Here is a 15,143-nt window from a genome sequence, read left to right as displayed (position 1 = left end):
AGCACAAGTTTTTTTCATGTGGAGGGTGGTGAGACACTGGAACAGGTTGCCCAAGGAGGCTGTGGATGCCCATCCCTGGAGGCACTCAAGGCCAGGCTGGATGTGGCTCTGGGCAGCCTGGTCTGGTGGTTGGTGACCCTGCACATAGCAGGGGGGTTGAAACCAGATGATGATTGTGGTCCTTTTCAACCCAGGCCATTCTGTGATTCTATGATTCTACGATTTTTTGGTTGTGGCTGGTAGTGAATTAATTAGTATAGGCTCATCTGTAGGGGCGTGAATGTCTTAAGTAAATCAGAGGAAATAAATTATATCCTTTGAAATGCATGGTGTTCTGAATGTCTCTTTTTATAATGCAAGTTAATACTGTGAAACATAAGAAAAAAATGCTGGCCCCAGCTGCAAAGCTTAGATTGAATTCAGACTTTGTCAGTGCTGCTTGAAATTGTAGAAGATACTACTCAGAGCTATCTTTAATAAGATATGTGCCTTTTACAAAATAAAGAGAGAAAAAAGACTTTGCTGGTGCAGGCCACTAATAGTTCTGAAACAAAAGACCATAAGGGAGTTTTTGTTATTGTTTTCTCATTTGCCACCCTGTCACAGTAAAAGAGCTGAAAGTAAACAAATAGGGCAATAAATCTTAATCTGTAGACAAAAGACATGATGTCCATATCTTACACTAAATGGTGCAATTAAACAAATTCTGTCTTGTGCTGTAAGAAGGAATTCTCCTACAGAGACTGCTGTGTACAGAGCCAACTTTATTCAGCACTCTTACAGTGCTGGAAAGACAGTTCACAGAATTTCTCTTCAATGCACTTTATTTTTTAAAGTAATGCTAATATTCCACATATCATGCCATCTGGTGAAACAACTGAAGACCTCATTCATTTATAAATTATGACACTAGCACTGAAGTTTTCTATATAACATGCATCATAAGCAGATCTGTTGGCTCCTCAGGCTTATTGGTTTTCAGCATTATCAGCAACACTGGTTTCCTATATCCTCTCATTTTTGTCTTGGTTTGTAAGGAAGGAGAGCAGTATGGTGCTCTGCTGCAGTACTTCTGAAGATAACTCACAGGAGCTGTGCTGGTAGACATAGGTAGTGCCAGGAGTGATAACTGAAAAGCAGATTTGAGGACCTGATCACAGAGACTACTTAGGTGTAGTAGAGGAAAAATGGAGAGTTGAGGTAGCAGGGGACATAGTGAGACACGTGGACTGCTCCTCAAGGCTAGCAGCTGTGGCAGGAGACGAGATGCTTCTAGATGTCCTGGAGGTTTTTCTCATTCATAAAACTGGCATACAGCCTATAAAGCCCACACCACAGTCTGTTTTTTTTTTTTTCATGGATTTAAGGCTTATCTAAGCCTTTTTCACAATGCAAGAGGATCCAGGCACTGGCATGAAATAGTGTACAGAAAATACGTCTCTACAAGCTTTTCCTCCAGAGACAGATATCTGGAAAAGCCATCAGACTCCTGTTTCCATCCTGTAATGACATTCGTTCACCTTTTAAAACATAGCCATCCCCTTTCTTATGGAAAATAGATTCGAGCCACACAATCTACTGATGTATTCACATGAAAAGGTTTTTGTTCATTTGCAGAACTTCCTTTGGGAGTACAGAACCCACATCCTAACAGTCCTGCCTTTCCCAGCCTGTCTTTCAGCAGGGTACATGCTGGAAGAAGAGAGCATCTTTCTGTGGTTCCTAGAGGACAGACACAGCTGCTCCTTCTGTACTGTGTCAGATTTCTTTCCTGAGAACTGTGTTGCTTTCTCTTAGGAATGGAACTGGATGAAATATAATCCTGAATGTCTGTTAGGTGTTCCTCCCTGAACACATACCTCTACACACTTTCCCATGGATATCTGGATTTTAAAGAAGCTTGAAATATTTGTTTGAAAATAGCTTCACTTAAACATGTTGATAAAAGATCCATGTTTTGTCATTTGTTTTCCAAACTGAGTTTGTGCAGTCCTGTTTTAGACATCAAAGGTTTTATGTACCAGGTTTTGTTCCAGTGTGTAGGATGCACACATCAGAGCTCTAAAAAGCCACAAACAAAGCCCTCTATGACTTCTTTTCTTCTGAGTTGGAGTTTTAGAGGGACAACACTGAGGACTGGATCTGTATAATTCATCAAATGATCAATGAGAAATGTGATTAACAGAATCAGGTGCTTTTATCTGGATTCAGTGTCAAAAAGGAAGAATACAGATGGTGTGAGATTTGGGGGTTAAACATTACAGTGTCCTATTGCTGTTTGGTTGTGTTGTTGTTTTTTTGCTGGTTTTTTTTTTTTTTAACAAATAAATACTGCCAGTTTGAACCTCTCAAATAACTTGGGAGAGTAGTTCTTGCTCTGAAGTATACTCAGAAGTCAGGAGAAGGAGCACAAGAGGGTTTTGTATACAAGTCTTGCTCTGGACAAGCATGGCAAAAAGGAGGGCTGTCTTCTTTACTGGTTAATTTCTTATTAGATTCCATTGTTGCAGGCGTGAGAAAGAGCTATGAATTCATGAAGCTCACAAAGAAGTCAAAAGAATTACTATTAACTATTTTGCACTTCATCTTTTCTTTACTTACATATAATCTACTTTGCTGCTGAATCAGTTTCTTGTTGTTTATCTAAAGCTATCTTTGAATTCTTTCCCAGTGCTGCATCCACTCTTCATTGCAACTCTTTCTTGGTTCTCATGCCAACTGTATACCTACCACCCTTGGAGGGTTAGAGTGAAGCCAAGCAGGCCCCTAACATCTGAGGCCACTCCATCCAGCTGCCCTCTGACTGTATGTGCAGTGAGACATTTTTTCTTGTACTGGATGGTGATTCTTGTTTGGAATGGTGAAGCATCTTCTAAATGATGGATGGGGTCATCCAGTTGCCTCTGACAGGACTGGAATGGCATCTGAAATCTCATCCTCTAAACCAGAAACTAGGCTCCTCAGGTGTTGTGTCAGCAGTGTCAGTAGATCCCAAGGCATATCTTCCTGCAGATGTTTGAGCTGTGCTTGCACTTGAGATGCTCTACAAATACTAATGTTATTGTGGAATGATTCCATGTCTGTTCTGGACTCGGTTGCAATGGAAGTGGATTATGGGTGATATATAAGCCAAGTGCATCTGCTAGTTCATTTTTTTAGTTGCTTTGCACCATCTATTGGTGAGATGGTACTATTTGTTCTGGCTGATTTTTACAAGCATATTCTAAAATGACAGCTCATCCACTTTCTCCTCCATCAAACTTTGACACCAAAATTTTCTTGTTCATTCTTGTTTACGCCACTTTATTCTCTTCTTCAGCTGCATTTTTTTCCTTAAATGTTAATATTGGTCCATAACTCACAATCACAGAAAGATGTGATTTTTGTTATTGGATTGTAACACAGCTCTAGCAAGGAAGAAGCTGACTGACCATTTTCTATCTTGTACTGATTGCTCACTTTTAATTTTTTTGCATAGGTTGGTGTATATAATAGAATCACAGAATGGCTTAGGTTGAAAGGGATCTGAAAAATCATCTAGTTCCAACTCACTTGCCTTGGACAGAGTTGCCTACCACCTGCTCAGGCTGCCCAGGACCCCATCCAACCTGGCCTTGAACATCTCCAGGGATGGGGCATCCACAGCTTCTCTGGGCAGCCTGTGCCAGGGCCTCACCAGCTTCTGAGTGAAAAATGTCCTCCTGATATTTTTTTCTTTGGCTGGTTTTGGATTTGCTGTTCTTTTTGTTTTTTTGTTTCTGTGCTTTTGGAGTGCAAACATCAGAACTCCTTCTATTCTGGAAACTGAAAATGACTTAGATCATGGTATTAGAAAGCCTGAAGGAGACAGATGAGGTTAAAGTTTCAATTCAGTTGTGTATCCATTTCTCTTTCATCCTTATGCTGTATGCTTAGGTCCTGACTCGAAAAAAAAAACACATGAACAAATGATTCATTTTAAGTAAAGGAGAAAATCTTTCTTGTCTTCAGCAAAGCTGAAGGTAACAAACACCTCTATATCTCAAGCAGTGATGTATCAAGTATGGAAAAAAATCTCCTCAGCCAGGAAGTCGCTTTTAACAATTTACCAATGCATAGAAATAAATCCCTCTGAAAACTGGATATCTATTCAGATGATATTTTCCCAAGAGAAATAGTTGTTGCAAGGACATGAGTAAGACTTGTAGAGTATTTGAAGCTGAATGTATATACTGAAGTATGAGCTTGTGAGGACATTTCACTCCTGACAGGGTTAAGACAGAGCACTAAAATGGTGGGGTATGTCTTTTAAAATACCTGATCTACTATATCCTCTGTACCATTAATTAAGATTAAAGTAGGCTGGATGCTCTGTCTTGCATGGCTTCCATCTCTTGTAGTGTAGCCCAGGATGGAGCTCACCTGTAACTACTGGTTTAAGCAGGAGATCTGTTCTGCTCTTGAGCACAGTTCCCTAGGAGCTCAGTTTGGCATCTTGCAGGTTTAGGAGGAGAGAAGTTAATGAAATGAAGCTCAGTGCTGACGCTGTTTGGAACAGAGCCCCAGATGCATACAGGAAGGGCCTGAGGCTTTCTACCACTATCATGGTTATTAATGAGCTGTTTTTTGCTTCTCTTACAGGGACCTCCAGGGCCCCCAGGCATTGCTGGACCCCCTGGATCACCTGGAGCACCAGTAAGGAAATAGGCTTGGTTTCGCTGTTGTTTAGTTTACATCAAAGAGAGAAAAATAAATAAATAAATAAATAAATAAACACTTCAGGAGAATGTTAGATTTAGACTTTGAATTTCAGTGGGAACTGAGTCAGTGCCTCTGGCAATGTATGCTTTCTGTTGTATTTTCACCATGAAAAGCCCCATCTGGCCCTGCAGGACAACTGCACTGAATATTGGAGCCATGTTAGCACTACCAGCAAATGAGTCAATATCTGCAGGATGCTCCATGGCAGAGACCTGACTACTTTGGGAGGGAAAATTGTATTTGAATTGAAAGCAGCCTGTAAAGGGCAGAAATACTGATGCTTTTTGTGTCTGCTGGATTCTTTTTTCAGGGACTGCCAGGAGAAATTGGTGTTGCTGGTAAAAGTGGACCACCAGGACCAGCTGTAAGTTTTGAGGGACAGCTTGCAGTGCCTCCCTTCTCTCTGTGACCTTACATGTTTTACTTCTAAACTCTTTACTTCTTTTCCTGCAGCTTGTCTGCACATGTAGTTTTAGTACTGGCTCCAACACTGTTTCCTTTAATACAGGCATTAGACTGATGCCCTTTGGCATACCAGAGGTAGCTGTACTATTCCTGCACACTGGGACTATGATGATTTATACAGTACCTTTCAAAACTTAGTTTGCATTTGGTAAAATATGACTCTTCCAAACTGGAGTTTCTTAAATCAGGCCTTAAAATTACAATTATAATACTTAAAATTGTAAATATAGCAGAGCATTGCAATTTCTATTGACTCTTAAGTTAAGAAAGGTGCATTATGAAATACGCAGTATTGAGAAGTGCCACTTTATGCCTGCAGTGTTTAAAGACTAACTGATGCCTGAAAAGAGGACAAAAGTTTTTCTCACCATTTAAATGTATTGCAAGAAGTCATTTTAATTCTTATTTTGCTGAATACTTCCATCTCTCTATGCTGTGTAATGCCAACCTGTATATATATATGTATATATATAAGAAATTACTGATATTCAAAAAGTGAAAGATGTTTTTAAAAAGTTACAGCTACAGGTAATAGAGATTTACAGAGAATGCTATTTCTAAAGACTCCACGCTCCATAAAACTTCTACTTTGTTGTTTGTCTGTAACAACACTGACATCATGTGGTCAGTCACTAAAACTGCCATACTGAATACAGCCAAGCAGATTTGTGCATTGCCAGAAATTTTGGGTAATTTGAGTTACAGTAGTGAAAAAAGCAGAAGATGCATGAGGTGTTTTAACAAATCTTAAACTTAAGATAGTGCCAAGAAGGATGAACTCAGCATGCTTTTTCTGATCTTGCTGTTAGGAATTTAAGGAGCAGGCTCTTAGAGCTGATAATTTTCTCTTGTTTAGGGCTCACCTGGCAAAGATGGATTAAATGGTCTTCCTGGGCTCCCAGGTCAAAAGGTAAGTGTCACCACATACACCAGCACAACCAGCTTGCTTGGGCAGCTTTTCTGGGTGAGCTAGAAAGTGTAAGCTGAAAGGGGAGCAGATCTCCAGGGTCAGATATACATCACCTGTTTCCAGCCCTGAGCTCCAGGGTCAAGCCAGCTGATGTGATTGTTCTGTACTGAGTCCCTGTGAAGACTGAGCTGGATTAAAATACAGCAGAGACCTCTTCCGCTCTTCAGCTACTGCATTTTATTCATCAGACACAACTGAGTATAGCAGACAGAGAAGCTTCTACAGTCACACTGGGAAGCCAAGGAGGCTGGCAAGTCAGGGCACATGTCCAAGGCACAAAGAACAGTGGAGTGTATTGGGCCCCCAGTACATTTGTTTTTCCTCTTTGTAGAGCTGGAAAGAAAATATACCATCCCCCTAGGTCTTCTGTGGGGCCATGTAGAAGAGAGGTGGCTCTTTGTTCCTTCCTACCTCTAGTGCCCTGTTTGTAAGTTCATATGAATGACAGATTCAGGAAGGCCAGTTTCCTCTGCTGTTCTGTTTCCTCTGCAGTTGGAAAATGGAGATTTTGAGCAGGAGAAACTCTTGTTGAGTTCCTACAGTCACGCAAATAAGTGACAAAGGAATGAACTGTATTTTGTCTATAAGAGTCAATCTAGGAAATCATAGAATCACAGAATGGGTTGGGTTGGAAGGAACCTTGAAGCTCATCTAGTTCCAACCCCTGGCTGTGGGTAGAGCTGCCGCTCATCAGATGAGGATGTCCAGGGCCCCATCCAATTTGGCCTTGAACACATTAAGGGATGGGGCAACTGCAGCTTTGTTGGGCAGTCTGTGCCAGTGTGTCATCATGTGTGTTAAAATTTCCCCCCTAACATCTAATCTAACCCGATTATAATTTCCTTTAAGTACAAGAAGGCTGCAGCGTGGTGCTGCCTGAGCCTTACCTTCTTCAGGCTGAACAAGCCCACCTGCCTCAACCTTTCTTTGTAGGAGAGGTGCTCCAGCCCTCTGATCATCTTTGTGGGCCCTCCTCTGGACCCCCTCCAACAGCTCAAATGATTGCACTAGATTGGAATATGTACTTAACTATAACCTGCCTCGAGTCCAAGGCAGCAGCACTGCATCAGCAATGGTCTTCTCAGCTCTGGTGCTTGGTTATCATTACCCCTAATTTTTCCAGGAACCCACCATATTTGTACTTGAAGCCCAAGTCCAGCATTCCTCAGCCTGAGTGTACTGATGAATAGAAGTGAGGAATTTGGAGCATATAACAAATTACTCTGTGATCTCTGTGAAGTATTGACTGCATTTCTGAGATACACGGCGTATTTCTGGTCTTAATCCACCAGTTTCTGCTCTCTGTCCTGACACCACCCACAGTGACAGATCAGATTCAAAGAGCCCCAGTGGACAAAGCTCCAATTCCATAGCTACCTATTTCTATTCTTAATGGGAAATGTAAACCTTTTCACCACATACATTTTGAAGAAACGGAATGGATATTTTGTTTTTCAGGTAATTTGCTACGGATATCTATAAAGTAACAGTGGTTAACTTTGTCTTATTCTAGAGACATTCTAGTAGGGTGATGATTGTTGGAGATGTGTCTGCAAATACTACTGAAATGGTAAAAACTTTCCTAGGAAAGATACTCTCATGTGACCCTCAGTCTGATGCTGGGGATCTGAGTCAAAATATTCCTCATCATTGTTTCACTGCAAGATGTGTATTAATTTCTCATGTTCCCTGCAGGGAGAAAAAGGAGAAAAGGGTGAGGAAGGCTTTCCTGGAAAAGCTGGCCCTAAGGTAAGGTATTTTGTTTCTAAGTTTGCTGCAACAACTGAGTCATTCAGGGTGTGATTTTAGAAGGCCTTTTACTGAAGTCAGGATGTAAGGATCCTCTAAGGCTGGAAATATAAAACGGTGAACAGATGTGGCTCAGTGCCTTCACTGTTCATTGCATTCCAAGATACAAAACCCTGTTTGATGTTCCTTTCTCTAGTCTATGTATATAGGAAGATGTGACCTGGACCTTGCATTGGGTCTCTGTAGCCAGGGCTTCCAAGCCATCAAGGAAGATAATTTCAGTGCCTTATAGAAAGTGGGTAGAATAACATGAGCTAGGACAGTAGGAGGAACAATTTACTAAAGAGAAAGCATTCTTGCAAAAAAGTTGGGTCCTTGCAATGCTAACTTTGTGCTTTTACTTTTCTAGGGTGAACCAGGAAGCCGTGGCCAACCTGGTGAACAGGTGAGCAGAAAAAATGGTGCTAGCAACAAACCTGCATCAGAGCAATGCGCAAAGTGATCACATGCAGTAACAAAGCCATTTGCCAATAACTTCCCTTGCCAAAGAAAGTGCAAATAAAGCTCATGATTGCAGAAAGTAAAGTTCCAGGTCAAATATGCATATATTTTGCCTGTATCTCAGAAAATTCAGTCATCTTGTTTCTGATAGATAAGGAAGAAAAGGAAGGCAGAGTGGCATAAAAGTGATAGTTTTTCCTTCACTTCACGTTAAACCAGTGTGCTGGTGATGGTTCTGGATGATGATGAACTTTTTTATGTAATGCAGAGGGCGATGCAGTCATTTCTGGATCATAAATGCATGCTAGGAAATAACCCTACGTGACTGTCAGAAACTACACAGTTATCTTAATCATTATGTATTAAGATTTAAGTTTCAGCAAATAACAGCAAGGAAGCAGGGAAACATCCTGGGATTTCCTAAACACACAACTGTCTGGAGTCCAGTGTGGAGCAATAACCAGCTATTTTAATGTTGTCATCTGTACATCAACTTTTCAACTCAGTAATAAAATCTGTAGAAAGAGATATCTATATAAGATAGTCTTATATCTTCGGCATACGTTTTTGGATACTGGGTTACAGAGTATAAGTCAGCAACAAAATAGTTTCAGTGCCTCAGTCATCTCTCACTTCTACCATTCTAAATCCAGACTTCTGTAAAGATGAAGGAAGAAAATGGTTCCATGCTCCCATGTTGTTGTTTGTAATGAAACTGAACACACACTATCTATGCCACCAGCTGGAGTAGGAGCACAGGAAGAAAGAGAAGTTTCACACAGAAGACTTTTATAAGTTTTGCTAGTTTCTCCTTGCCCAAACAATTTTAGGAACTGCGCATATTTTTTCCATATTCAATAGGGCTTTTTAGAATTTTAATCCCACTTTCTAAAACACTTCTCTCTCTATAGTGTGATATTCTCCACACATTACATGAGTGTTCTCTTTTCTGTCATCTCAGTTATAAATTGAAATACTGAATAGTAAGTATAGACCATTAGAGGATTTTATCTCTTTCTGAATCTGAAAGGAAGCAGCTAGTAACAGAAGTATGAATGTAGGTTTTTGTTTTTGTTTTTTTAATCAGTTCTACACCACCCTCCAGAGACCCTTCTTGTACATTGTGTTTCTGTACTTTGCTAATGAGCACATCATGTTGTCTTGTGTCAGACATCTTACTAATGTCAAGATACATCACAGAAATGCTTCCTTCTTGTCTGCTTAGTTATCCCGTCAAGGGAAGAAATTGAGTGGATTTGACATGATGAGTTTTTAACAGATCCGTATTGTATTAAGATCTGCAGCTTTATCTTACCTTCCTGTCTTTGAGCTCATAGAATCATAGAATCCTTAGAGTTGGAAGGTACCTTTAAAGGCCATGTAGTCAACTCCCCTGCAATGAACATGGACATGCACAGCTGGATCAGGTTGCCCAGGGCCTAATCCAGGCTTGCCTTGAAAGTCTCCAGGGATGGGGCATCAGCGACATCTCTGGGCAACCTGTGCCAGTGCCTCACCAACCTCACTGTAAAAGACTTCTTCCTTATATCAAATCTAAATGTACCCTCTTTAAGCTTGAAGACATTTCCCTTTGTTCTATCACCACAGACTTTGCTAAAGAGTCTGTCCCCTTCTTTCATGTAGCTCCCCTTTAGATACTGAAAGGCTGCTATCAAGTCACCTGCTCTTCAGGCTGAACAGCCCCAGCTCTCTCAGCCTTTCCTCGTAGGAGAGGTGTTCCATCACTTGGATCATTTTTGTGGTCCTCCTCTGAACATGCTCCAGCAGGTCCATGTCACTCCTGTAGTGAGGACACCACATTAGGATGCAGGAGAGGTCTCACCAGCGCAGAGTAGAGGGGCAGGATCATATCTCTCAACCTGCTGGCCACGTTTCTTTTGAAGCAGCCCAGGACACAGTTGGCCTTCTAGGCTGCAAGGGCACATTGCTGGCTCATGTCTGGCTTTGCATCCACCAGTACCCCCAGGACGTTTTTCAGCAGGACTGCACTCAATCCTTTCATCCCCCAGCTTGTATTGGTTGTGAGGGTTGCCTCGACCCAGGTACAACGTCTTGCATTTGGATTTGTTGAGCCTCATGAGGTTCACCTGGGCTCACTTTTCAAGCCTGTGTAGGTCCCTCTGGATGACATCCGGTCCCTCTGGTGTATCCCCACAGCTTGGTGGGTACAGCAAGCTTGATGAGGGTGCACTCAACCCCACTGTCAATGTCATTAAAGAGTGTCAGTTCCAGCACTGAGCCCTGGGGGACACCACTTGTCATCAACTCATCCTGCTTATTTCCCAGGCTGCTGTGTGCATTGGTGTAAAGGCACTTCAGCTGGGCTTTCCGTCTCACCACATTTATAGAGGATCTAAGATCCCGTAGAACAGCAGCATCCCCAGCATCGCCCTGCCCTAATCCATCCCTTTGTACTCCATTGTCTTTGCCCATCAATTTTGGTACAATCCCTCAAACAACCCACTCAACCCCAGTGGCCCTCGTTGTGTCCCCTTTCCACTTCATACATAGTTTAAAACCTTTCAATGAGTCCTGCCAGTTCCTCGGCTAAGATCCTTGGCTAAGATCCTCTTACCCCTCGGAGACAGGCTACTTCCATCTGCAGCCATCATGCCAGGTGCCGAGTAATTGCCCCTCCAAATCCTTCTTTTTTCCCTCTTTAGCTTTATGCCCTGTGTTCATCTTTCTTACAATCTCTGGAATCTCATCATCGCCCAGGATACTGCAGTGGCTCTCAAAAAGCATCACTCTGTCTTGTCACCAAATGTCACTGTCTTTCAGACTTCATTAAACACCGTCCTGATGTTCCCAGCTATTCTCAGTTAGCAAAACATCTTTTTTCCTGACCTGATTTCTCTGCATTCATTGCATCTACACCATTATAATCTTTAGACTCTTGCCATAAAGAGTTAATCTTTTTAAATTCAGGATTAGCAATTCTAGGTTCATATTCATACACCACATATTGCAGTTGGGTTCTGTCCATGACTGAGATCCTTTGAGATGTGGGTAGCAGGGTAATGATATATAGTGCACCATGTCTATTTTCAGGTGACAATCTGATTCAGCCTGGAGCTAAATTTGAGAATTTTAGTTATTTTTATAACAAACCACATAACACAGAGATTACAATTACTCCAGAGAGCAGAAACTGAAAAGTAAGGGTAAAACAGAAACAAATCCAAACATGAGATGCATTGAGAAAATTCTAGACTTGCCTATCAGGTAACATCTTTTCTGTTCAGATTGAAAGTATTGTGTTTGCATTGCTAGACTATACCAGATCCTTAATAGATGAAAATAACAGTTAGATTTATTTTTTTAGGTGCTCTTTTCTGTTTGCTTACTTGGTGCTATTATGGAACAGTGCAAAGAAAATATATCCTAAATTTTATGACATCAATACAAAGAGAAAAGAAGAAAAAAAAAAAAGAGGTTTTAGCTGCTGTTTTAAGTAATGATTCCCCTAGAAAAAGAAATTATCTGATAATTAAACAAGATCCTGTTCTCTCTCTCAGCAGGCTGCTTGCAGAATCAATCACATGGAAAAAATAGGGCAGGTTCTGGCCTACAGTATAGCCTACATATATCATGGTGTAACTAGGTATCAAGAAGAAACCATCTGCACACATTATGAATGCTTAGCAATTCGCCATCTAGTATCAGCCATTAGACAGCTAAATCAAGGATTCATCCTTCCTAGCGTAAGGACACTGGCTAGATTGATCTACACTGAGAGTCAGACTTTTAATCTGACATGAATGAGTGAAGAGTTGGCCCACCAGTCTTCCCTTTTATTCTTAATCGCATTTGAAACTAATAAAGTTCTTTAATAGAAGCCATGCTTGATGAAAATTCCTGTATCTCACACATGATTTTCTCTCACTTTCAGGGTGAAGCGGGTCTTCCTGGTCTTCAGGGTTTACCTGGATCAAGAGGAGAAAAAGGAGACCAGGTGAATCTTCGAGCTATAACTTGATTTTATTTGTCCATTTGGTGCCAGGAGGACTTGATCTCAAGTGTCCCTTGATAATATTTTCTCTTGGTGATCCTGTTGTGATGAACAGTTGATTGACATCTAGGAAGACCCCCAAGTAGCCTTTCCAAGAGGGTACTTCAGTGCCTCGTGACAATTGCTAATTGCAGTGGAGATGTTAATGAACTATGTCTATCTTGAACACAGAAGATTTTGACTGGTGTCATACTCCTAGTTAGGCAGTAGAAGAGGCACAGAATCCTTTAGGCCTCACTTTCAAATGTATCTGCATGACTTAAGAACATTAAAAAGATAAAAACGACTAAAATCCCAAATTTCTCTTGTCACTAAGTGCTGGAGAACATTTCAGATGGTTGGATTTTTATCTAATGGCTTAATTTCCACCCAGGTCCCTGCCAGCTGCAGACTTTCAAAGGCACCTACACATTGGAAAGTAGTTGGACCTGGCAGTAAATTTAGCTGTGGTCAGTGAGGCCATTAGTTCTGGTAGCTAACAATGTGCTTGAATGTGAGCAAGAAAGATTTACAATCAACTGAAATTTTCTTGTTTGATTTGCTATATTATATGTACATCAAACTGTAGGATATATATATAGAGAGAGACAATATATCCTCTCTATGTATGAAATCATATAAATGTAGGTCAGCTATCTCTGATTTTAATTCTGAATACATACATTTGTGTATGCACTTTGAGGAATATTCACATCATCCTTGTTAAGCATCTCCCATCTCCACCAAGTTTCCTGGGTGATTAAAAAGGTAGGCACCAGTGAGTGGATGACCCAGAAATCTTTCAGCATAAACAAATTGGTAGAATGAGTGTCCTCTATTAGTCTTAAGTGTGTTCTGCTTCTCTTGTTCAATTGGAAAATTCTGAGCTTTGTTACTGCATCAGTCAACAAAACCTATGTGCAAATTGATTCAGGATTGGTGCCTTTCTTTCCATGAAATTGGTTACTCTTATTTGGCTTTTGAAAAGAGTGTGAATTTTGTGAAACCATTTCAAATATATTATTTACCCTTTTAATTGCTTACACTTCATCCTGGAGGACAGATAAGGTCAACTGCAAATGTAAAATGAAACTGATTAAATCAAATCAAATTGTGCATACTTCCTACCTTCCTTTTCCCATTTTTAGGGAGGAAAGGGAAAAGATGGTCTCCCAGGACTGAAAGGGGAAAGGGGAGAAAAGGTGAGTCATTAAATAAGCATGCTCCTCTTTATAGAATCATAGAATCACAGAATAGTTTGGGTTGCCAGGGACCTTTTAAGATCATCTAGTTCCAATTCTCCTGCTATAGGCAGGGACACCTCCCCCTAGACCAGGTTGCTCAAAGTCCCATCTGGCCTGGCTTTGAATGCTTCCAGGGAGGGCACATTCACAGCCTCACTGGGCAACCTGTTCCAGTGTCTCACCACCCTCATAGTAAAGAATTTCTTCCTGGTATCTAGTCAAATTCTACCCTCTTCCAGTTTAAAACTATTTCCCCTTGTCCTGTTCCTACTTGCCATTATATAAGAAATGTGAAAAAGGCCTTAGAGACAAGAGATAGAGGAGATAATCTTATGTGGATTAACAGTTTTGGAGTCTCTGAGATAATCCTTACAAAGATGAAGCAGAAGAAACTGTGTGTGTTAGAGATACAACCATGTATTGAGTAACACAAGAAATAGTAAGCTGTTGATGGAATCTAAGGTCAGTTTCTTTAATTCAGAGATTTTTCTTTGTTCTAGCAGTGGCTCATAGAAACAAGCCTGAAACAAAGAACATTTCTGTGCCTGCCAACTGTGTTGATAGGACAATAAGGAATGGTCTATGCTTCTGTCATTATAGCATTGCTATAGTTAGAACAGGAGGACTAGAAAGAGACAATGTTTACCAAATTTTTGCTAAAGTGAAACTGAAGCACTGACCTTGCAGATGCCCGTGACTTGGCATAGTTATCTCAGCCATAGGGAAATAGGTGCCTCCTTATTTTTCTTCCTGGGATACAGCAGCCTTCAATTTAATTGCAAATTTGACCATCTGTGGCAGTGGCACTTCTATTATGGGTGGTCAAATGACATCTCCAATGAAGCGCATCAAGCTCCTGTCTCTGGGAGGTTAACTAGTGCTTTTCATAGATGTTGGCTTTCAGTTGTCAGGGGGACTAAAGTTGTCCATGGAGCACAGCCAGAAGGAAGACCAATGACAGCTAAGATATTTGGACTACAATTCTCATGAGATACTCCAGCAACCTTATAGATTTTGACTCAAAAATTAGGGGGAGAATTGGAATGAGGAAGTTGTATTTTTGATGGAAAATACAGGATTTTTCCAATATGCAAAAGAAGATTTTTGTAAGTGTATGTAGTAGGAGAGTGTCTGCTCCTTTAAAGGTACCCAGTCAAGGAACTTCTTCAGTGCATCCAGGGTTGATAAGGGAGGCAGGGTTGGGAACCAAGACACTTCAGTCACACTAATGGAGGAGAACTTATGAAAATGTAGCAGTGTCTGTTCCAGCAGGGTTATGTGACGATGACTTTGAAGCTGGGAGACAATGAGCAGTAGCATCTCCCATTCTTACTAACTGGTGGGCTATCACACTGCATATGCCACTTACAGAAAAACTGACCTGAACTTTCCAACTGAGAAGATTGATAGGGCTGTGGGGAGGGAGCTAGAGTTCAAACCCATATGGTCTCAAACCCATACA

The 15,143-nt window shown here is 41.0% G+C and overlaps 1 protein-coding gene across 2 annotated transcripts in view; it reads left to right on the top strand.

Annotated features, from left to right (window-relative positions):
• COL22A1 (collagen type XXII alpha 1 chain) overlaps positions 1-15,143 on the top strand; it is a 224,729-nt gene that overhangs the window by 152,723 nt on the left and 56,863 nt on the right. For both annotated transcript variants that reach the window (XM_090138032.1, XM_090138033.1), the window contains exons 25-31: positions 4,621-4,674; positions 5,051-5,104; positions 6,062-6,115; positions 7,871-7,924; positions 8,334-8,369; positions 12,339-12,401; positions 13,586-13,639. In XM_090138032.1, the coding sequence (XP_089994158.1) occupies positions 4,621-4,674; positions 5,051-5,104; positions 6,062-6,115; positions 7,871-7,924; positions 8,334-8,369; positions 12,339-12,401; positions 13,586-13,639 (369 nt within the window). The remainder of the gene's footprint in view (positions 1-4,620; positions 4,675-5,050; positions 5,105-6,061; positions 6,116-7,870; positions 7,925-8,333; positions 8,370-12,338; positions 12,402-13,585; positions 13,640-15,143) is intronic.

This window comes from Phasianus colchicus, chromosome 3 (genome assembly GCF_987193195.1).
Source record: "Phasianus colchicus chromosome 3, bPhaCol1.hap1.1, whole genome shotgun sequence".
NCBI classification, from domain to species: domain Eukaryota; kingdom Metazoa; phylum Chordata; class Aves; order Galliformes; family Phasianidae; genus Phasianus; species Phasianus colchicus.
The sequence above is the reverse complement of the archived record's forward strand: the minus strand, read 5'-3'. Positions and strand labels throughout refer to the sequence as shown.